The following is a 22546-nucleotide window of genomic DNA, read 5'->3' on the forward strand; positions in this document are numbered from 1 at the left end:
TGCTGGAAGAGGGAGAAGCAGGCTACCTGCTGAGCAAGGAGCCCAATGTGGGACTCTTCCCAGGACCCTCAAAACGTAACCTGAGCTGAAGGCAGACACTTACCTGACTGAGCCACCCAGATATCCTTGAGAGTTGTATTTTAAAAGGATAAAAGTATAATAGTTTTTTTTTTTTACAAAGGTACTTAGTATTATTTTTCCTTTTCTAGGTTGAAGAAGATGGCCTACAGATCTGTGTGGAAATATGCGGTTGTGCTCTACAACTAGATCTTCATGATGATCCCAAAACTAAATGTTTAATTTATAAAACAATTGCACATTTTTTGCCAAATGATTTGGAGATCCTCAGGATTTGTGCACTCTCAATATTTTTTCTTGAGCGCTCCTTGGAAGCTTATCATACTGTTGAAGAGCTTTATAAACGTCCAGATGAGGAATATAATGAAGGCACAAGTAGTGTTCAAAATCGTGTTCGTTTTGAATTGCTTCCAATTTTGAAAAAGGGATTATTTTTTGATCCCGAATTCTGGAACTTTGTAATGATTAAGAAAAACTGTGTAGCATTATTGAGTGATAAATCAGCAGTTAGATTTCTAAATGAAAGTACACTGGAAAACTCTATAGGTAATCTAAAGAAGGCAGTGGAACAGCAAGGTTTAGATGAAGGGCTGGACTTTCTTACAGACCAGAGCACTGGAGAGCTTGATCCTGATGATATACCTAGAGTGCAACCTAAGGGTCACATTAATACGAAGAAAAATCTTATGGCTCTTAATGTTTCCAAAGTAGATCACAACGTCCCAAGGCATCGGTGTATGTTATGTAACAAAGAATTTCTAGGTGGTCACATTGTAAGACATGCCCAGGCTCATCAGAAAAAGGGCAGTTTTTCATGTGTAATATGTGGTAGGAAATTTAGAAACAGAGGACTTATGCAGAAGCATTTAAAGAATCATGTTAAAAAAATACAAAGACAGCAAATTGCTGCAGCCCAACAAGAGGATCAGGAAATCCCTGCTTTGGAAGAAGTAAATTGTTCAGATACTTTCATTTCATTTGAAAATGGGAATTCTGGTAGTAAAGATTTGGAAATAGAGACAATTACTACTTCCAGTGATGGAAACAAAGAAGTCATTCCTGCACATGTGGCTGAGTTCATTGAAATTCCCGTAAGTGTCTCGGAAGAGGTTATTGAAAACATGATTGAGAATGGAAGTCCTGAGACTTCTTTAAATAATGTCTCAGAGTCTTTGCCTGTATGTGAGGATGACTATGAGGAGGAAGAGGATGAGGAAGGTGATTACGAAGATGACGATTATGACCTGAATCAAGAAACTTCAGTACTCCATAAAATCAATGGAACTGTGTGCCATCCGAAAGACATATATGCTACAGATCAAGAAGGAAACTTTAAGTGCCCTGCTCTTGGTTGTGTCAGGATATTTAAAAGAATTGGCTTTCTAAATAAGCATGCAAGGACTGTACATCCAACGGATTTAAATGTGCGGCAAACAGTAATGAAGTGGAGCAAAGGGAAATGCAAATTTTGTCAGAGGCAATTTGAAGATTCTCAACATTTTATCGATCACCTTAATCGACACAGCTATCCAAATGTGTACTTTTGTTTGCATTTTAATTGCAATGAGTCGTTTAAGTTGCCAGTCCAGCTTGCTCAGCACACAAAAAGTCACAGGATATTTCAAGCTCAGTGTAGTTTTCCAGAATGCCATGAGCTTTTTGAAGATCTTCCTCTCCTATATGAACATGAGGCTCAGCACTATTTAAGTAAAACACCAGAATCATCTGCACAACCAAGTGAAACAATTCTTTGGGATGTTCTTACAGACTCAAATCCTAATCATCAGGAAAAAGACTCATCTAGTAATGAGAAACAAACTATTAGTCTGCCAGTTTCTACTAGCAAATCAAGGAAAGATTCCACAGAACCAAAGACATGTACAGAAAGTATGGAAAAGAAAACAGATGGTTTAGTTCAGAATGGAAATGAACATTCTGATGACACTGTTTCTGATATAAGCTTGACAGACCAAAAGATGCCTGACAGAGAGCCAAATTCTGAAAATAATTGTAGTATTATTGATTTAGTCAATGGACACAGTGGAATAGAGCAGACACCTTTAGTTTCGTCAGATCCTGCTTTGAAAATGGATACAAATAGAATCAGGACAGAAAACGGTTCCATTTTACCCAGTGTTGTACCACAAGAACATAATACCCCGCCAGTATCTCAGGCACCTTCCAAACCAAATCTGACGAGTGAACATACTTCATATGGCTTAATTTTAACAAAGCCGTATGTCAGACCACTGCCTCCCAGTTACCTTGATGAACGGTACCTTAGTATGCCAAAACGCAGAAAATTTCTGACTGATAGAGTAGATGCCTGTTCTGATCAAGATAATGTTTGTAAAAAATCCGTGAAAAGATTAAGATGTGGCAAATGCCTGACCACCTACTGTAATGCAGAAGCACTTGAGGCTCACCTTGCACAAAAGAAATGTCAGACACTCTTTGGATTTGATTCAGATGATGAAAGTAAGTCTTCTATCTTCTCAATAGGTCTATCTGTAGAAATAGAAAATGCCATAGATCTTTATGAGGTTAAGAAGTTAACATTTGTATTGCACAGATGATAAAGCACCACCTCATACATTATTTTTTTTTTAAGATTTTATTTATTTATTTGACAGACAGAGATCACAAGTAGTCAGAGAGGCAGGCAGAGAGAGGGAGAAGCAGGCTCCCCACTGAGCAGAGAGCCCGATGTGGGGCTCGATCCCAGGACCCTGGGATCATGACCTGAGCTGAAGGCAGAGGCTTTAACTCACTGAGCCACCCAGGTGCCCCTACATTATTTCTTTTAATTCATACAGACACTGTTAGGTGATGTTACTACTCCTGTTTCATAGATCAGGCAACTGACAGTTCACAAGTTAAGTAATTTGCATAGGTGTAGTCTGTGAACCTGTGGAAGTCAGAACTTGGACACAGTTTTTCATACTTTTTGGTCATACGCATTCACTGTGTTTAAGGCACTTCTTCAATCCTAGTTTCATGTGATAAAAGTTTTAGAAACAGAGTAATTATGATGGACATCTTTTCATTTGCATGCCAGAATATAAACCAAGTGAAGTTGAGCTGCTTTACAGAAACAGAAGTGAAAAAGAACCAGAAAATAATTGAAAGACAAAACTGAGCAAAACAAGATCTTGCCTTTCTACTAATAACAGTATTTTTTTGAATGAGTAAGAGCATAAAGAGAAATCTGACTTAGAATTCCAGTTGAACTATAAAATTTTGAATTAACAGACATGTTCTGTTTTACAGGTGCCTGATAAAAATGTTTCAGAAAGATCTGTCGATCAAGCAGTAGTGTGAAAAAAGCACTGCAAGAAATTGTATCATCAGTTTGCTATTTTCCTGATGGCCTTAATTTTCAAGCGGTCTTGGATTACTAAAGATAAAGACAAAAGCACATTTTCTAGAATGAACTCAGAGAGATGTGCTGGTTTAGACTCCAAAAGGGTTATTACAAAACTCCCAAAGTACCAGTTATCCAGAAAACCACATTTTTTTAAAAAGTTGATGACTATTATTGCAGCATGTTCGGTTTCACTTATATGAGAAACGTGTTCAGGCAACTAGTCAGAAAGAAATACCAGCTATGGCCTTACAGAAAGGGAAAAGTTAATCCATTATTAAAAAAGGGGGGAGGGGTTGGTTTACAATAAACAACTTAAAAGTATTCTACAAATGAGATTTGTTTTCTTGTCATACATAATCAGATTATGTCCTCCCTTCTTTTCAAACATGGTTTAAAGAACTATTGCTGTTTGGTTTATTATAATTTAAAACTGATACATGAAAATAAAACTTGATTTACCGCCATGCTATCCATAGAAGATTGTAACTTGTTTCCAAGTTGGTTGATCAGACAGAACAGAGTTCAATGAATATTATGCCAGCATCGAAAATTTAAAAAAAAAACAAACAAAAGAAACAAAACAACACTTTGCTAATAAGCTCTTAATAGAACCTTCCACTTCCCATTTTTATAATACCAGTGAATTGTTTTTAAAGGCAGCAGTGTCAGTTACATAGAAAAAGTACCATCAGTAACTTTGGGGAGAGATGGGAGGAATCTAAGACCATAAAGGCTATCTAATTGAAGGAAAACACTGAATTGCAAATAACTCAATGTGAATAATGGTATAAGCACACTGGGATATTTCTATTTGTATATAGAGTAGTGTTAGGACATTGCTTGATGATTCATAGTAAGGTCCTTTTAGACATTAATGTGAGTTATCTAAGTACAGTCCTATAAAAATAACTGGCTGTAAAAAAAAATGTCAGCTAAAATCAGGTCAAGATTTCATTGGTTTTATTCAGTTAGGAGAGTTAATTCTAAAATAAGCCATACTACTCATGCTTTCTTATTTATTAGTGATGAATTTGGTCCGAATAGTAATTTTTATATATAAAAGGAAATATTTACACAAAAATTTGCACGGCAGGAACACAGTTAAGATATATCGATGCTTTTATTTTCCTTGATGACCAGTAATTTTCCTAAGGAAGATTTTAACTTACTAGGCAATGAATTGTTAAAACACAAAATGTTTTTTAAAATACCCACTCAGATGTGTTCCACTTGTACATTCTCTAGAAGAGGAAGATTAAAAAGACCCTTCTTTTACCTGTTAGTGTGTTAATCTATAGCAGGGATAAAATGAACAAAAATGCAAAGACAGGTTCTAAAAAAATGGAGCTACTAATGCACCATGGTCAATCACATATTCCAGTTTTTCCAACTCATATATTTTTGTTCAAAGCAGATAATCTTATTGGATTCTACTATTACAAATTTTTGAATATTAAGCTTCTTGAATGAAGTCACTAAGGAAGGGGATAGTTTTTCCAACATAGCATCCCGACTTTATTAAATTGGGATTTCCAGGTCGTGAAAGATCTCAAAACAAACAAACAAAAAGCCCAATTTTATTATTTATTCATTCACTACTATGCAATTGATAGTCACGAGTCCATTTCAATCAAATTAAGGTTTTTGTTCTGTTTGTGTAGCCTACATTAGGCTGTGGAATTTACATTTAAATAACAGATAAGTGAACACAACTCAATCAGATTTTTTAATCCTTTGGGGTCAGTTCAAAGGAAAAAAAAACAAGAAAAAAAAACAAAAAACTTTCTGTACTTCCTGATCCTGAAAATACAATACTTGAGTTCTATTCCAGTTCAGTATAAAATTCATCATGTAATAAAGAGTCTGTTTGGAAACTAGTTCATCTGGACCATGAAGTTTTTTTGAAATATAATTTCTGCTCTGTACATTTTCCAGAAGTTTAAAATTTATAACTTAATATTTTATCACATTTTTTAACTTTTTATTTTTTATAAGTTGTATCTATTGACAAATCCATGCTGCACATTATTTTCATTCATTCTGGAGTTCATACCAAGATGTTTTAAACATATTCCACTTGTTAATTTTGTCTTTAATTTGAGGATTTAGTTCTACTTTGGTGTTGCTAAGGAAAAACTGTTTCTGAAACACTTAGATCAAATCGGTTTATACATAATTAAATCAAGGAATGTTTTATAAAAATCTATTTGGCCATGCTGTTCTAAATCTCTTTATATACTTCTCAAATAATTGCTATTCAAAGTATGTGTACATTTCATTATTTATGTCTTACAAAGCATAAGCTTACATCATTTTGCTTTTGTGGGGTGCATAAACTTCCAACAGTTCTAATTTGGGATTCATAAGAAAAGGAAGCTTTCTTATTCCTCAGATTCTTCTCTTTTACTTTCTGTTCCTTCTATTTTGAGGATATGCTTATCTTACATGGACCAAGTTTCAATCCTTATTTTTTTTAATAAAAATTTCCTTCAAATCATTAACTATAAACTTTCTGCTGTTTCAGTAAGGTCAACAAAAGAGCAAATCTGAATTTTTGCTGCTCAGATATTACAGAAAAGCGGGATCTCCGTGGACAAGGACACTGGTACTTTGGGCTTTAGCCATATTCATTTTTTTAAACCATCGATTATATAATGAGTAGGTAACTTATAACATTGAACTTGTGATTCTTTTCAAATCACACTTGAAGGTTCAGCCGTACTCCTTTCATGTTTGGTTTAAACTGTTGTATGGATGAAAAAAACCTAAAAGGGATGATAGTGTTTATCTTTTAATTTATTTGGTACTGTAAAAACACCTTTTCAGAATGCCTAAATGCTGCATATGCATTTTGGAATTGTTAATATGTGAAAGATATTACAGATTCAGCAAGAAAGGAAATTTGTGCTTCCTTGTTGAACATTAAATTATTTTACTTTGCATTTTATAAGAGTACAAATTAAAACTGAGCCATTGAACTGCAATAATACAACAATAGCGTCTCATTTCAAGAAATTTTTTGTACTGTACATAGACTTGTTCAATAAAACATTGTCCTTGTTGGTAATGAAGTGTTCAGTTTTATGTAGCATACTGCTTCAAAAGGAATTAGGCTTAAGGTATGCAGTAAATAAGAAAATTTCTATTATGTCCCATAAGAATAAATTATTTCAATTCATATTACCATACTCAGATGATTTTCAAAAACATTTTTAAAATAGAAACATCTAGAAGCTTACATAAAACATTTTAGACATTATTTTAACTAATGTCCACATGCAGGAATTAAAAATTGACAATGCTGGTTATTAACGTTTTTGGGTACCCTCTGCAAACTTAGTAGGTACATAAATATCAGAACTCTCTAAATGAAAGACAGCGGATGGATTTATCTGTGTTGGTAAATCAAAGATGAAGTGCATCTGGTGGAACTCAAAACAGAGAAGTCACTTTGAAACAAGGAGTGAATATTGATGAAAATGACTTCCTAAAAACATTTCAGTGGGAAAATGTATAAACCAATTAATCTGTACTTAAAAGTGAGGTCTTGGGCATGAGAGCTCCTATTTTTTTGGTTGAGAAACAAAGGAAAACCCCCTACACCCTTTGCTATAACTTGAAACTAGAAAAAAATGAGGGCTTAACTAGAAAAAGACCCTGTTTGATAGGATGATAGCAATGTAAATGAAAGGATGGTGCTACGTCCAGTGATTTGCACATACTGCAAACATGCTTTGAAAAACACTGCAAAAGTTACTGAAGCATTCTAGAGCTGAGATCTGGAATTCTCAGTCTATGCTTCTGGTCATATGACTTTAGACTATTAAATGTATTGGGGTATTTAGATAAAGGTATTGGAGTTAATCTAGACTTTTCATTTTTCTTTTCTGAGATTTGAGGAATTCTGGAAAGTAATTGAATACTACTAAGTATGCTTCCAAGATAAATGAGGTTGCTTTTCAGAGCTTAATATAAATTCCATACCAGTTTCAAGAATCAACTAATAAAAGGTCAGAAGGTTTGGCTATATATGAAGATGTCAAATGGAGCAGCAATCCAATAGTACATGGAATTAAAGTGGGAGAGCTTAATGCCTTATTTATAAGTGCTTACACACTGGAGAAGAAATGTCTCCTGTTTTACTAAGTTATTACATACTAGCTAATTTATTTATGTTACCCCTAATTGTTAAAAGACACGAACACTGTTTTAGAAACCAAGGCTCAAAAACAAGTAACTTGACTGAAGTCATACAGGAGAGGTGGGATTGAAAAATCAGATGTGTCCTCCTAAAACCATAATGCCATGAAGTTTTCATTCTGCCATGTAGTTTTTCCTGCAAATATAGAGCATGAGTAGCTGGCTCTAATACATCCAAACAGAGTGTCAGACTTGCCCAAGGATCAGTGATTTCAGAGACAAAGGATGAAGTCTTAGGTGGCTGATGTTTCATTTTTTTCTATTAGCAGTGATTGTTAAAGTGTGGTCCCCAGAGCAGCAAAATAAACATCACCCAAGAACTTGTTAGAAATGCTAACTTGGGTCGGGGGAGGCGCCTGGGTGGTTCACAGTTAAGTGTCTGCCTTTGGCTCAGGGTATGATCCTAGGGTCCTGGGGTGGAGCCTCTGGTTCTTGGGCTCCCCGCTCAAAGAGGAGTCTGCTTCTCCCTCTCCCTCTGCCCTTCCCTCAGCCCAATGATCTCTCTCTTGCTTGCTCTCTCTCAAGTAAATAAAAGCAAGAGGCAAGTTTAAGGAACAAATAGCAAGGGGCCCACTGTGGCTAGTCTGGAGTAAGAGACAGAGAATAACAGAAAATGAAGACAGGAGGTAAAAAAGCGAAAGTCTTCACAATGGCCTGCAAGGACCTAGATGTGAAGTGTTTTTTTAAACCCGGTTATTTCACTTAATTTGCTAGCTTCAGGGAAGAGGTGCTAGGTGCTACTGGCATCTAGTGGGTAGAGGCAAGGGATGCTGTTAAACATCCTACAATGCATACAGCCCCAAACAAGGAATTATCCTGCCCAAAATGTTAATAGTGCCTCCCCTGAGAAACCCTGCTCTAGATCATTCTTGATGGCAGCCCTAACCTCACTGCGTCCTCCTCGAGCAGGCTGCTCTGGCCTCCTTCCTGCATGCCAAGCATTCTGCTTCTTCCTTGGAACCTCACTGTTGTTTGTTCCTACAAGACTCTTCTGTGCTTCACTCACTTTCATCAGGTCTTTTTTCCAATATTACTTAGAGGAGAAGTCTTTCTTGACAGTCTGTATAAAATAGCAACATCGGCTCCATCCCCCTGCTTCTGATTTGTATTTCTTCATAGCATTTCCTGACACAGTATATAGTTTCTTATAAGTTTATTGTCTGTGTCCTCTCACTAGACTGAAAGCTCCAAAGAAACTGTTATTTGTTCCCAACACAGCAATGTCTGGCAAATAGGTGCTCAATAAATACTCCCCCCACCTTTGTAAATGAAAGAATGAATGAAAGAAAAGGTTGGGTATACCTTCCATATAGTCCACACCAGCATGATGAGCACTTGCCATCTTTTTACTTGCAGCACTCTTCAAAACGTTCTTGAAAGGAGGGTCTGTGTCATTTCTCTGAATCTTCAATACCTAGCATAGTAGGCACTCATTAATACTTAATGGAAAATGCAGGATTTTAATCTGTTGAGCAAATGATACCCCAAATAACATCCACTGGCAAATTAGTAATAACCATGCTTTGAATACCTACGCTACATTTACAGCTTATTTTATAGCTCATATTTAGCTGTGCTATTTTTTAAAAAGTTAAATTTGCTCACCTGTATCTGAAGATATGTACATTTTAACTAGAAAATGGCAATACCCTAATTAAATGTTAGCAAATCTGAAATATGTCTAAAATGTGGAAGAGGCCCGAGGCAAGTGACAATGTATTTAAGTCTGATTCCTTCATCGGTCTCGGTTGAGCAGAGCATGACTTTCCATTGGTGAATACGAGTTGCTGTCACACTAACAGTAGCAGCTAACATGCACCGAGTTTTTCTAGGTGCCAGGCACTATGACCCGCACCGCCGTCCCGGGCAACCCTATGAGGTAGCTAACTCTACCAAGTCCATTTTGGGATAGGAAACTGAGGGACAAAAAGGCTGAGGCATGTCCAAGATTACAGTTAGTGAATGGCAAGAGTTAAACCCTGGTATTTGGGCTTCCGGAGTCCCCAACCCTGAATTGCTCACGATACAGCATCGTCTAAAACCTAGCCCGCCAGGACTGGAATCCTAAATTAAGACATGAAAGCAAGGGGCGCCTGGGTGGCTCAGTGGGTTAGGCCTGTGCCTTCAGCTCAGGGCATGATCTCAGGGTCCTGGGATGGAGTCCCGCATTGGGCTCTCTGCTCAGCAGGGAGCCTGCTTCCCTCTCTCTCTCTGCCTGCCTCTCCGTCTACTTGTGATCTCTCTCTGTCAAATAAATAAATAAAATCTTTAAAAAAAAAAAAGAAATGAAATGAAATTAAGAAGGCAGGGCATAGGTGACTTTTTTTTTAAAACTTTTCATAGTCTAATGCTAAACAAAACCAAATTATTTGAACACTGTACTACGTAATTTAAGAATATCAAACTACAGGTGCACCCAAGTTCGAACTGGCTGCAGAGGATGTTCAAGCGCTGCCGGGGGTCAGGCCCACGGGCGGGGAACAGGCGCCTCCATTGGCCGGCCCCGCGGCATCACGGGAGCTTGCCGTGCGCAGGGACCGCCACCCGCTCTCCACGCACCTGCATCTGCGCAGCCCTCCCAGGCGCGTTTTGGGAGGCCCGACTCTCGAGAGTTCAGGGGCTCACTTTCCGGAACCAGGTCCCTTGTGGGAGATCGCTGTTCTCGTTGCAAACGCAGTACTTCCCCAAAGTGAGATCGGTTGGATTCCCCTCCGTCCTGTCCAGCCCGGAACGACAAGACCGAGCACCGCGTTTCCTGATTGACCTTGTTGGCAATCACTTCCGCCCAGGGGTTTGGAATACCCGAGGCCCTTTGGCGGCGAACAACAGGAAAGGCACTTCCGGTGTATGTTGCCTAGGCGCCGGCTTGGTGGGCCAGCGGGGCGACATAAGTGGGTCGTCCTCTCCCCCCCAACCCCCTTTTGGGGTTCAAGATGTCGGGGCTCAGCGCTCCGGAGACGGAGGGTTGTCGTAACCTGCTCGGCCTACTAGACAACGATGATATCATGGCCCTGTGCGACACTATCACCAACCGCCTGGTGCAGCCTGAGGACCGCCAAGGTAAGTGTTGACTTTTCTCTTCAAGGGCGGACGCCCCTCCCAAGGCCTCACTCGGACCCCAGGTTGCCAGGACATGGGAGTAGAGGAGGTGCAAGAGGTCGCCCCGTTAAGGCGCCCGGCGGTGCTGGGGCGGGACTCTCGAGAGGGCCGCTCATCCGCGGCATGGAAACCACCGCGCAACTTCAGGCGGCACTGAAGCTTCACATCCTCGGGGGGCTGGTGACCCTGGAAACGGCGCGGCTTCCAGGTTTTATCTGGTATGTGGATATGGGGGCAAATGCTCATTTTTTCGACAATTTAGAGTACGTGAATAGTGATTTCAGAATTTCCGGGGAGCCGGGGTGTTTTTCATTTTCGGTTTCGTCTGAGCCGAGGAATCAGCTGCTGCTCAGGTGGTTTTCTTCAAGCTCCGAGGAGGATATCATAAACACTTTGAAGCCTCGTAGATAAAACGAACTACCGTAATGAAAGAGCAGATAGTTTGATTCCATGTCTCTTTTTGGATCCAGTTTTTTTTCTGAGATGATTTTGTGTAGGAGGAATACGTTACTTTCAGGGCCAAATAAACATTTCTGTAGAGTAGATTTAAAGGGTTATTAATATTTAGCCTGGTTATAGCTACTCCATATAAAAATTAATCAAGAAGTCTCTGTGTTTATTTCACTTGGCATATCATCTGCACAGTCTTACTTTAAATTTGCTGAATTTTACTTTAAAATGGGGAAACTCCAGACTTCTATGTTAGTACGACTTAAATAACTACGAAAGCATAATCTATTTCTCTGCTTTTAAATTGAATTTACGTTTTTGCCATTTAAGAAGATCATTTGAAACTTCAAATTTAATGTTTCTTCAGACATTAAAAAAAGAAATTACTAAGAATTTGGAATGCAGATAGTTTTAGACTTAATAGAGTTCTTAAGCTTTTATGTATTTCGCATGCCAGTCACCACCTAACAGTCCTTGAGTTTGAGTTTAAAAGTATAATAGATAAAAATGTTGCATTTAATTGATGGTGGATCTAAAAGCAAATGAAAAGAAACTTCCCAGTACAGAAATGTTAAATGATTTGGAGAGATAATTCTCAAAGAGGAAGAAAATAATCCTCTATAAGAATATAAAAAGGTAACTATTTATTTATTATGGAAAGAGATATATATATCTCTTTCCATATATATGGAAAGATAATCTCTTTTTGAAAAGCAATGAAATGAAAACCAAAACCAAAAGTGTTTTTCCTTTCTACCAGATTGGCAAAAAACTAAGCGTGGTGATCATGCAAAGCAGCTCTTTGACAATTTTTCAAGGAGTGTAAATTAGAACTTGGGTAAACAGATTTGACATCATCTCCTAAATGGAATTATTTGCTTACTTCCGGGCTCATATTCTGCACCTGAGCTTCTCAAGCTTGAATGTGTTTGTGAATCAGTCCCTCAGGATTCTTGTGAAAAATGCAGATTCTGATTCAATAGTTTTGTTTGTTTTAAGATTTTTATTTATTTGTCAGAAGAGGGAAGAGAGAGAAGCAGAGGGAGAAGCAGGCTCCCAGCCAAGCAAGGAGCCCAATGCGGGACTCCCATCGGGGATCATGGCAGACGCTTAACTGACTGAGCCACCTAGGCGTCCCTGATTCAGTAGTTTTGAAGTGAACCCAGAAATTCAGCATTTCTAGCAAGTTCTCAGATGATCCTTGTGCTGCCTGCCTCTCTGTGCCCTGGGAGACATTTATGAAAATGTTCAAAGTGATGGTGTTTGTAATTGAACATACCCAGTAAAAATCTATGACCGAGGGCGCCTGGATGTCTCAGGCAGCTGGGCGTCTGCCTTCTGCTCAGGTCATGATCCTGGAGTCCTGGGGTCCAGCCCCGCATCAGACTCCTGCTTGGTGGGGAGCCTGCTTCTCCCTCTCTGTCTGCCTGCAGCTACCCTGCTTGTGGGTGCACGGACGAGCTCACGCGCGCTCTCTCTCTCTCTCAAATAAATAAATAAAAATCTTGAAAAAAAAAATTTTTGACCAGAAGGATAGATGCCTTGTGATGTAGTCATATAATTTACTGTAGTACAGTTAAATGAATTAATTAAAAAATTAGAGCTACATATATCTACAGATTTATGTCAGAAACAACATTAAGTGAAAAGCTGAGTGTGAAAGACCATCTATATACATATATATATGGATTGGATTTATAGAGTGTTCCAAAAATACCAAACTGTATTGTTTAGGAGTTCACAGTTATGCTGTACAACAAAAAGAAAAGCAAGGGAATGATAAACAGCATTTAGGATAGCAGCTACCTCTAAGGTGGGTGAGTAGAGAAAGGAATAGTGTTAAGTAAGGAGGGTTAAAATGAAGTCCTCAAAGATACTAGTAACATCTTATGTCTTAAGCTATGTGATGTGTACATGGGAGTTCATTTTTTTGCTATTCTGTATTCTTCATGTTAAAAAAAATCTTTGATCTGTTTAATAAGACACTTTTTAATTAAAAAAGAATACAAGTCTTAGTTCTGCCACTTCTTAGAAGCATGGTTGTTGATACCTTTTATATCCTCAACTTTTATTGTCTGTAGAGTAAGAAGTTTAAAAATCCTTGCAGATCTAAAATACTGTAATTTTACCTATGTTAGGGGTTATAAATGAATTTAGGTCTATTGGCCTTCTTAGAAAAGAATTTTTTCTCTGGCTCAAATTTTTTTCTTAAAACATGTCATTGTTTAAAAAAAATGTAAAACTTCTGTCTTAAGAGAAGTGAAAGGAAGAGGTAAGTATAGGTAGGGAAGTTTAAATCATAAAGAAAAAATTTTTTAAACCCAAAATCTGACAGCCCAGTTCCTGGTCTTTAAAAATTACCATCTTGTGCAAAAGGAGTAACACCATGACAAGAATTTGTAAATACTATTTGATAGGGTTTCTGCTGACCCTGAACAGATTTACAGGTGATTTGCAATTTTCTACTAATCTTTACAATTTCCTTCTAGATGCCATTCGTGCAATATTAGTGTACAGTCAAAACGTAGAAGAACTTTTGAGGCGTAAGAAAGTCCACCGAGAAGTCATATTTAAGTACTTGGCAACGCAGGGGGTTATTGTACCTCCAGCTACTGAAAAGCACAATCTTATTCAGCATGCAAAGGATTATTGGAAAAAGCAGTCACATCTGAAATTGAAGGAGACACCAGAGCCAGTTAAGACAGAGGACATTAGACTATTTCAACAGGTAAAAATAGATATTATAGTTATACCTTAAATTTTAGTTCTGTCTAAACTCTTCAGATAATCCTAGTTCTGTGGGGACATGGTTAATAATATTTTCGCTTTTATAATTTAGCTTCACTCCATATCCTTTGCATTCTAAAGGAAGACCAGTAAAGCACCTAAAAGAAAGAAAATATCTCTGACATTTAATAATGTATATAAAGTGCTATATTGATTTTTGAGGGAAAAAATGTTTTATCACTTTATCAAACGAGTACTGTTGGATTTATAAAGAGAATGGATAGACTGCAGGATCAATTTAATTTTAAGTTAGCTTCATGTTCTCTGTAATATTCTTGTCCGCTTAAAAAAGAATGCTGCTGTTAGCCCTTTCTCATTTTGAAGACTTCTTTGGTATTAAATTGTAAAAATTCCATGAGAGAAACTTAAATAATTTTTAATATTTGATTTTTTTTTTTTAAGTTAGAAAAAATTCTCTTGTAATAATTTCCTCCAGCTGACATTGTCTGTTCCTATTTCTTTGTATCCACTGGACATTTTAGATGCTGTTGGAATATTTAAATGTTGATTGTATGAACTCTAGGTAATTTGCAAATTTTATTTTTTTAAACAAAGCACAAAAAGACAACCCCCTTTCCAAATCAAATATATAGCTTAATAAATGTCCATAAAGCAGAAACATTTGTAATGACCATCCTGGCCAGGAAATAGAAATTTGCCACCCACTCCAGAAGCCCCTTCCATGAATTTGCAAATTTTAAACTACATACTTTGAATTAGCAAGGTTTTACAGCAAGAGGCATTTGCTTTCACATTAGGAAAGGACCTTCTAATAGCTTTCTTAGTATGCTAAAGAGAATGTTTACTCTGAAATCATACAGATGTGTCTTCAAATAGAGTCTGCATTGTGCTAGGTGTGAACTTGAGCAAGTAACTTGACTTTCCTGAGTCTTTTTTACTTTATCTATAAAGCAGGCATAATAATGATAGTATCTGTGTAATAGGCTTGTGAAGATAAAAGGAAATAGTCCATAAGTGCCAAGCACAGAGCCAAACATATTCAGTCATGGGTGCTCTGTCAGTTAAAGATTTCTTACCATCGAAATGAAGTACTGTGCTCTGAAATATTCTCATCTACTCACATAGATAATAAAATCAAGCTTATCAGGTATATTTTTGCAATAACATTACCCTTTGTAAAAAAGAGAAATAACAGTATAAAATTAATCTCAATCATAAAAAGTAATGTATTTCAGTTGTATTAGAACTCTGTTTAAAGATAGTAAAAAATGCTTATTTGTTACCAACTTATTTTAGTATAGTTTATATTCAACAAATCAACCATCCGTATCCATTTAAAGCATATAGTTTGAAGGTTTTGACAGATTTTGAAATCACTGCCACCATCAAGAGAAAATACTTAATGTAAATTATTGTTGACTCTTCATGCTGATTTTTTGAGAGGCTTTGTTAAACCTTAATTTCTTAGCTGAATTTTCAGATGTTTAAGCTGGTAAATTCTAAAATGATTTTTCCCCTTTTTGGAAAAACAGTTTACTGTGCATGATGGGTTCGATGAGTTCACCTGTAGTTCATTTAGCTTCTGCTATACTCAACATATGACAACTTAGCTCTGAAAGAGACTAGATAGAAAAAAGATATGAGAACTGACCTTGGTTATATTTTATATTTTATTTATCTTAATCAGCAGGAAAAAGAAGATAAAAAAGCTGAAAAAGTTGATTTTCATCGATTAGGAGAAGAATTTTGTCACTGGTTCTTTGAACTTCTTAATTCTCAGAATCCTTTTCTGGGTCCACCTCAAGATGAATGGGGGCCACAGCACTTCTGGCACGATGTCAAGCTTAGGTTTTATTACAACACCTCTGAACAAAACGTGATAGACTACTATGGAGCAGAAATTGTGAGCCTTCGTCTGCTGTCACTAGTGAAAGAAGAGTATCTTTTTCTCAGTCCCAACCTAGATTCCCATGGACTGAAATGTGCTTCTTCTCCCCATGGTCTGGTTATGGTTGGAGTTGCTGGGACTGTCCACCGAGGGAACACTTGTTTGGGCATTTTTGAACAAATTTTTGGACTCATACGCTGCCCTTTTGTGGAAAATACATGGAAAATCAAATTTATCAACTTGAGAATTATTGGAGAGGGTTCTCTTGCTCCTGGAACATCAATGAAACCAGCTGTTACATTTGAACCTAGTGATCTAGAGGCCTTTTATAACGTAATTAGTTTATGTAGTACAAACGAAGTACAACTTAATGTAAGGCAGACATTGGATAGTGGAACTGGAGACCAGGCTTTAAGCAGTGGAGATGAGGCATTGTTGAACAAAAGAGAACTGAATTTACCCAACCCTCTAAAGCACTGAACATTGTATGTCAGTCTCAAAAACTTTCTATACGAAAACTCCTCTAAATACCCCATCAGTAATGTCTAAGTGATTTCAGGTGTGAGGATTGACATTTTAGTTGAAATATCTGTCTTGATAACAGACTGACATACTATGTGAATACTTGACTCTTTCTACCTGAGTTGCAGCAAATGTTCTAAGAGCTAATGCAGTTCATCAAATAAATCCCTTTTAGATGGTATAACTAACGGTGTGCCTTAGAAACCAGGTAATACTTTCATTTTACTTAGTGGATATTCTGCTAATATTTGTACTTTTCATGTGGGAAAGGTTTAACGTAAACTCAAAGTTACCATTTTAGAAAACTTGAGTGACATTCTCACGCAAAAAGTCCAATAATTTAGCAGGTGGAGAAAAATATACTTTGCCTTTTTAAAATTTGAGGAACATTTTTCAGTTATCTATTAGTAGACCAAGCTAAATATCTTAAAATCTGCAACATTTTCTGAACTCTTTTGGGTAATGATAAATGCTATTCTCTAAACAGACCTAATTCTTATCTAAGGCTTCAGCTAATATTTTTATAGAACATTTATTGTAATACTATATAAAGGAAACATACCATTAAAATTTTTTAAAAGGTATGCCCAGTTCTAACTTAAATGAATTACTATTTTCCTCTTGATTGATCTTGGAAGAGGTGACCAAAACCACCCCCATCCAAAACAAAACACACACACACAGATTTATAATGTGGGCGTATCTATATACAGATATAGATATACTCCTATATCATAAATTAAAATTATTAGGAATTTTTGCCTCTAAATTGTTCTACGAGGTTTGACTTAAAAGGTTAAGTTGCTTTAGGGTTTAAATTCTTCATCACTTGGCAACTACTGGCTGATCTGGGACTTAGTAATTTTAATTTAAAAAAATGCCATATAGAAAAAATTCAGCAGGGAATTGTGATGATGTGTTGTACATGTTATTTTACCTTTAACTCTTCTCATGATCATCTAGGATAACAAGAATTTTGGAAGCAGGGGGAAAAAACTCATCATTTTTGGTTTTTTAATGCCATACCTTTTATGAGGAGTACAAATTGATACATCCTAAAATAAGAACTTAATAAAGGAGGGAAATTCCTACTGTCTGCTATAAGAATAGTATATTGTTTAGATTTAAAACCAGATTATCATTTTCGCCTTTAAATAGAGTATCATTATAACATGTACTCAATAAATATCAGTAAAGGATAAAATTAAAAACTATTCCCATCTGTATTCTTTGTGGTATTAATGACAAGTATTGCAGAAATATTACTACAGATAGATGCTCAGGATGGGCAGAAGTTGCCTCTAGCTATCTTCAGTATGGACTTTTTGAATTCGTGTAATGCTCAAGTAAGCCTGCAATCTTCGCATGTTCTTTTAATCAACATTAGAAATTTGAAATCTTACTGATAGAACCTCTCGAGAATTGGAACTATGTTTTACTTTCTGTGAATCCCCACAGCTGGACAACACATTAGGACCTAATGTTTAACTGGATGAAAGAATGAGCAAAAGAAATTTACATACTGTATAAAAGACTTTACTGCATCTAGATTTTGTCTTTGGTTCTTATCAGTGATGGGTTGGTTTGTTTGATCATTTCATCCGTTTGAATTTCATATGTGGATACACAGAAACTTTTAGGCTTCAAGCCAACAGATATAATCTTCTTTTAAAATTTACTAAATTTAAAAAGCCCACGGGTGAGAATGGGATAAACTGAAAGGCTATAAATTATAGGAGAAGTATATATTTTTATGCTCAGAGAAAGAAGACCTGGAGGAATTGAAATTTATTCATGAAGTTTAAAGCTTGTTCAAGCCTTTGAGAAGGTCCAGAAGCACACTGCAGATTTAACTCTGCTTTTCTACCCTCCCTTTGTTTTTTATATGTTAGAGAATGGCAGAGACCCCAGTTTTAGGTCCCTTTAGCTTCATTTCACCCTCAACTGCTATTTTGAAAGTTGTTGGGAGTCAAGTAGTAGAGAGTACAACACTACACAATTCACAGTGATTGAATGGTCAAACCAGGGGGGCAGCTGGGCTTTATTTACTATAGACTGCTTTGCAGTAGACTAATAGGGCATACATGAAGTATCTGTTCTTGTTAAAATAAAATATCTTAAAGTAATAGTTACAGTGGGATGTCTTATTAGTATCTAGAATGCCAAAAACAAATTTCATGAGTCTTATTAACTAAATACCAAATAATAGGAAAAAAGCCATCTCTGTTTTATGAAAGCAACTTGCAAATGGCCAACACAGGAAAACTTCATTCCTATGTTTTCAGAAAGATAATATTCTTAAGCTAAAGGAAGGCTGAGTACCCACTGCCGTAAGAAATTATAATAGCACCAGAAAAGGGTTTAAAGAATAGTGGCTTAATTTAAAAAGTCAGCAGTTTTGTGTTTCAACAAAATGGCTCTTATGGCCAAGTAAATGATAAACAATAAAATACAATAAAAATATATAAATAAAAAACATAAAAACATGCTCTAATGTTTTTATTAGTATCTGTATTCACAAATTTAGATGCCCTTTTCTTCACTGGTTCTTAATTTGGGCTGTAGGGAATGATCATGGATTTTTTGAAAAATGAGAGCTCTGTTCTTTCTCCCCAGAAAAAGTGTTTGCATTTAGTATTACAATTTTTGCATTATTTCACTGAGTTTATGGACTTCCCTAAAGCACATCTGTGACTCCGATAAGCATCCTTATACTTCTCATGTTAAAATCCTGTCATAATAGTTACATTTCATCCAAACTACTACTCAATATTAAAATTATTTTTAAGAAAATTTTGTGCCCTTGCTGGAGTCCATAAGCTAGAGAACTAAATCTTACTTATGAATGTAAGGATAATCTCTAGGAAATATATTAGTTTATGATAGTTGTTAATTTGTGGATTTTGTTTTTTAAGACATGCTAAGATAAAACCTACTGAAATAGCCAAGTGAAACAAAAATGTTCAGAATTCATTTTATTTTGGCAAGATAAATTTATGAAAAATAACATGCGTTAGAGAAAGTGTGACAGAAAAATCTGAAGAGAAAAAGTATTGAAAAAAATTCTCAGGGTACCTGGGTGGCTCAGTCAGTTAAGTGTCTGCCTTCTGCCCAGGCCACGATCTCAGGATTCTGGGAATGTCCTGGGAACTAGCTCTACCGGTGGATCCTGTCCTGTCTCTTCCTCTCCCTCTGCCCCTCCCCTGCTCCTGCTTGCTCCCTTACTCTCTCAGTTAATAAGTAAAATCTTAAAAAAAGATTTCTCTAGATCTTTACAAAAACTTTATCCTGAGATGTTATTTAGTAATGTATACTGCTAATTTTGATGAAGGATTTTAAACATAGGATCATTTCCTCTGAAGATTTGTGTATGTGACCTCACAACATTCCTTCTCCCTTCACCCATGCTCTTTATAACATTTGTATATACTCAAGTTTGAATGCAGATAGCACAAATCCAAGTGCTGGGAAAATAGGACTTTTCTGCATCTGGGTTCTCTTCAGGTTTATTTGGCATATATTAACGGAACATCTACAATTTAAGTCACTGAATCAAGCACAAGATAAAATAATACTCAATAGGTTATTTACCTAAATTTCCTATGTTAAGTTTCAGTTTCCTAGTTTACATGTCTTAAGATGAGAACTGCTTTAGGCCCTTTTTTTTAGGGTGTGGTTATATCTTTTTTGTATGGGTCAGGAAAGAAGAACACTTAATTGAAATTTTAGATAGCTGTGTGGCCCTAGCTATGCCATGTTGATTGTATCAATGCAGAATATAAGATATTTTGACAGACTATTTAGAGTTGGAAGGAAAATAATTTCAGAACTGTATTAGAGTGCACTAAATCTTTTTAACTTTATTTTTTTCTAGTTTGAAACTTTTCCAGTAGTCCTGCAGTAAAACATTAATATTAAAGTGGAGTATTATTTACTATGAGATAGAATGCACTCTAAAATATTAAAACATAGACTCCAGAAATGTGTTACTCATGAAATGTTAATAAAATCACTGGCCTCAAATTTGATACCTCCTAATTTCTACTGCTAGTACTGCCCAGTATTTCCCTTCATAGTCATTTAGTGAGGGTTCTTTGGTTAGCAGTTTTCATCTTCAGGTTTTAGACACCCTAAATGTCAAGTATGAAATTTAGTTACATTTGAATTAATGAATTTAAGAATTGAAGGCTCCTCTGCTACACAGTGCCAACTGTGTTACTTAATCCGTTTTCTGAACAAAAGTTAAAATCAGTAACTATTTAGGAAAGCCTTTTTTCTTGAAGCATTTAGTTTCACAAGTTTGCATTAATCTTTTCCATCTCTTAAAATACTGATGGTAGTATTTATCTAATTGTTCTCAAATTGTTACATGTAACTGACTATTGCCTCCCTAAATAGATGGTAAATTACTAGAACTGGTGACTCTTTTCTAAAAGATTTTCTTAAATTGTAGTGTAATTAACATATGGTGTTATGATAGTTTCAGAGGTCCAATATAGTGGTTCGACAGTTCTATATATTACTCAGTGCTCATCCTGATAAGTGTATTCTTAACCCCTTTCAGCTATTTTACCCATCAGTTTTTGATGAATCCTTCTGTCTTCAGTATGAAAGGTCATTTGCTAGCTCTGATTTCCAAAGCAAAGGTGCCTTTAGTCTCTATTGTTTATCTAAGTACAGTCTAGGAGTGTTAGTGCATGCCATATGCTTGGAATTATACTTCTTAAATTGCTTGGTGATTTAAAACCACTTGAAAATATATAGAATGCTCATGTATGATATTATAAAAAGGAATAGAGATAATTGGGATATATAGAAATATATGTAAAAATTTACATGAAATTTTTTGAACTTAGTGTGTCATCGCAATCTAGTCCTCTTCCCTTCCTATTGTACTTTCAGTGTCAGAAGTAGTCTGTTTCACACATTTAATTTCTTGCCATGTCTGGATGCAGTGTATCTACAATATTGCTTTTTATTTCAGCTGCTACTATAATTAGAATTTCTTTTACCTAAACATTGACTTAATTTTTTCTTTGCTTTAATATTTTTTACGTATTTAAAACATTAAAATTTCCTTAAAGTATAGCTTTCATTTCTTCCATGCTCAGAACTTTCAGTGTGTATAGCATTACCTCCAAAATAAAATCCAGATTTTAGGGCGCCTGGGTGGTTCAGTGGGTTGAGCCTCTGCCTTCAGCTCGGGTCATGATCTCAGGGTCCTGGGATCAAGTCCTGCATCGGGTTCTCTGCTTGGCAGGGAGCCTGCTTCCTCCTCACTCTCTTTGCCTGCCTCTCTTCCTACTTGTGATTTCTCTCTGTCAAATAAATAAATAAAACTTAAAAAAATAAAATAAAATCCAGATTTTATAATCTGGTTTTCATCACCATCTAGGTTTGATTTCCCTCATTTTTATGCATTGTTTGGTCCAGCCAACATTTGCTATTAAGTAGTCTTAGTATTTATCCTGTGCTTACTTAGCCCCTGCTTTTATTGGGAAGTATAGACAGCCCTTGATTTATAGTGGTTCGATTTAGGATTTTTCAGTGTTACAAAGGTGTGAAATTGAAATGCATTCAGTAGGAATCATACTTTTGTTGTTGTTGTTGTTGTTATTTAAGTAATCTCTACACCCCATGTGGGGCTTGGACTCACCACCCTAAGATCAAGAGTCACATGCTCCGACCTAGCCAGCCAGACACCCCAGTAGAAACGGTACTTTGAATGAATTTGGGTCTTTTCCCAGGCTAGAGAAGGGGTACAATACTCTCTCTCGGTGCTGGGCAGCAGCAGGTCACGCCATGTCCCAGTCAGCCATGCAGTCACAAGGGTGACCCACCAGTACATTTAAAATAATTTTGTATCCATACGGTCATTCTGTTTTTTCAATTTCTTTACAGTATTCAGTAAGTTACAGGAGATATTTAGCACCTTATTTATCATAAAATAAGTTTTGTATTAGATGATTTTGTCCTACTGTAGGTTAATGTAAGTGTTCTGAACACATTTAAGGTAGGCTAGGCAAAGATCAGGTGTTAAGTAGGTTCTAACCTATTAAATACATTATCAACCTAATGATATTTTCAACTTCTGTTGGGTTTATTGGGATGTAACCCATTGTAAGTCAAAGTGGGTCTGTATACAAAATAGTGAAAGTTAATTTTTTTGTTGTTGCAGATAGTCTGATAATATT

The 22546-nt window shown here is 36.3% G+C and overlaps 2 protein-coding genes across 5 annotated transcripts in view; both read left to right on the top strand.

Annotated features, from left to right (window-relative positions):
- Positions 1-6512, top strand: part of ZNF654 (zinc finger protein 654) — an 80974-nt gene extending 74462 nt beyond the window's left edge. For 2 of the 3 annotated variants that reach the window (XM_032882218.1, XM_032882219.1), the window contains 2 exons: positions 210-2556; positions 3349-6512. In XM_032882218.1, the coding sequence (XP_032738109.1) occupies positions 210-2556; positions 3349-3356 (2355 nt within the window). In that variant the 3' untranslated portion in view covers positions 3357-6512. Of the gene's footprint in view, positions 1-209; positions 2673-2871; positions 2923-3348 lie in introns of those variants that run through there. The other variant, XM_032882216.1, reaches the window with a different exon arrangement.
- Positions 6513-10548: 4036 nt separating this feature from the next.
- CUNH3orf38 (chromosome unknown C3orf38 homolog) lies at positions 10549-17054 on the top strand. 2 transcript variants are annotated; one of them, XM_032882221.1, is made up of 3 exons: positions 10549-10705; positions 13684-13922; positions 15633-17054. In XM_032882221.1, the coding sequence occupies exons 1-3, from the start codon at positions 10579-10581 to the stop codon at positions 16308-16310; spliced, it is 1044 nt and encodes a 347-aa protein (XP_032738112.1). In that variant the 5' UTR covers positions 10549-10578; the 3' UTR covers positions 16311-17054. The 2 variants fall into 2 exon arrangements, with proteins under 2 accessions (XP_032738112.1, XP_032738111.1); XM_032882220.1 differs by having other exon boundaries at positions 15630-17053.
- Positions 17055-22546: the final 5492 nt, after the last annotated feature.

This window comes from Lontra canadensis, unplaced genomic scaffold, assembly GCF_010015895.1.
Source record: "Lontra canadensis isolate GAN:19392208 unplaced genomic scaffold, GSC_riverotter_1.0 scaffold80, whole genome shotgun sequence".
In the NCBI taxonomy this organism is placed as follows: Eukaryota; Metazoa; Chordata; class Mammalia; order Carnivora; family Mustelidae; genus Lontra; species Lontra canadensis.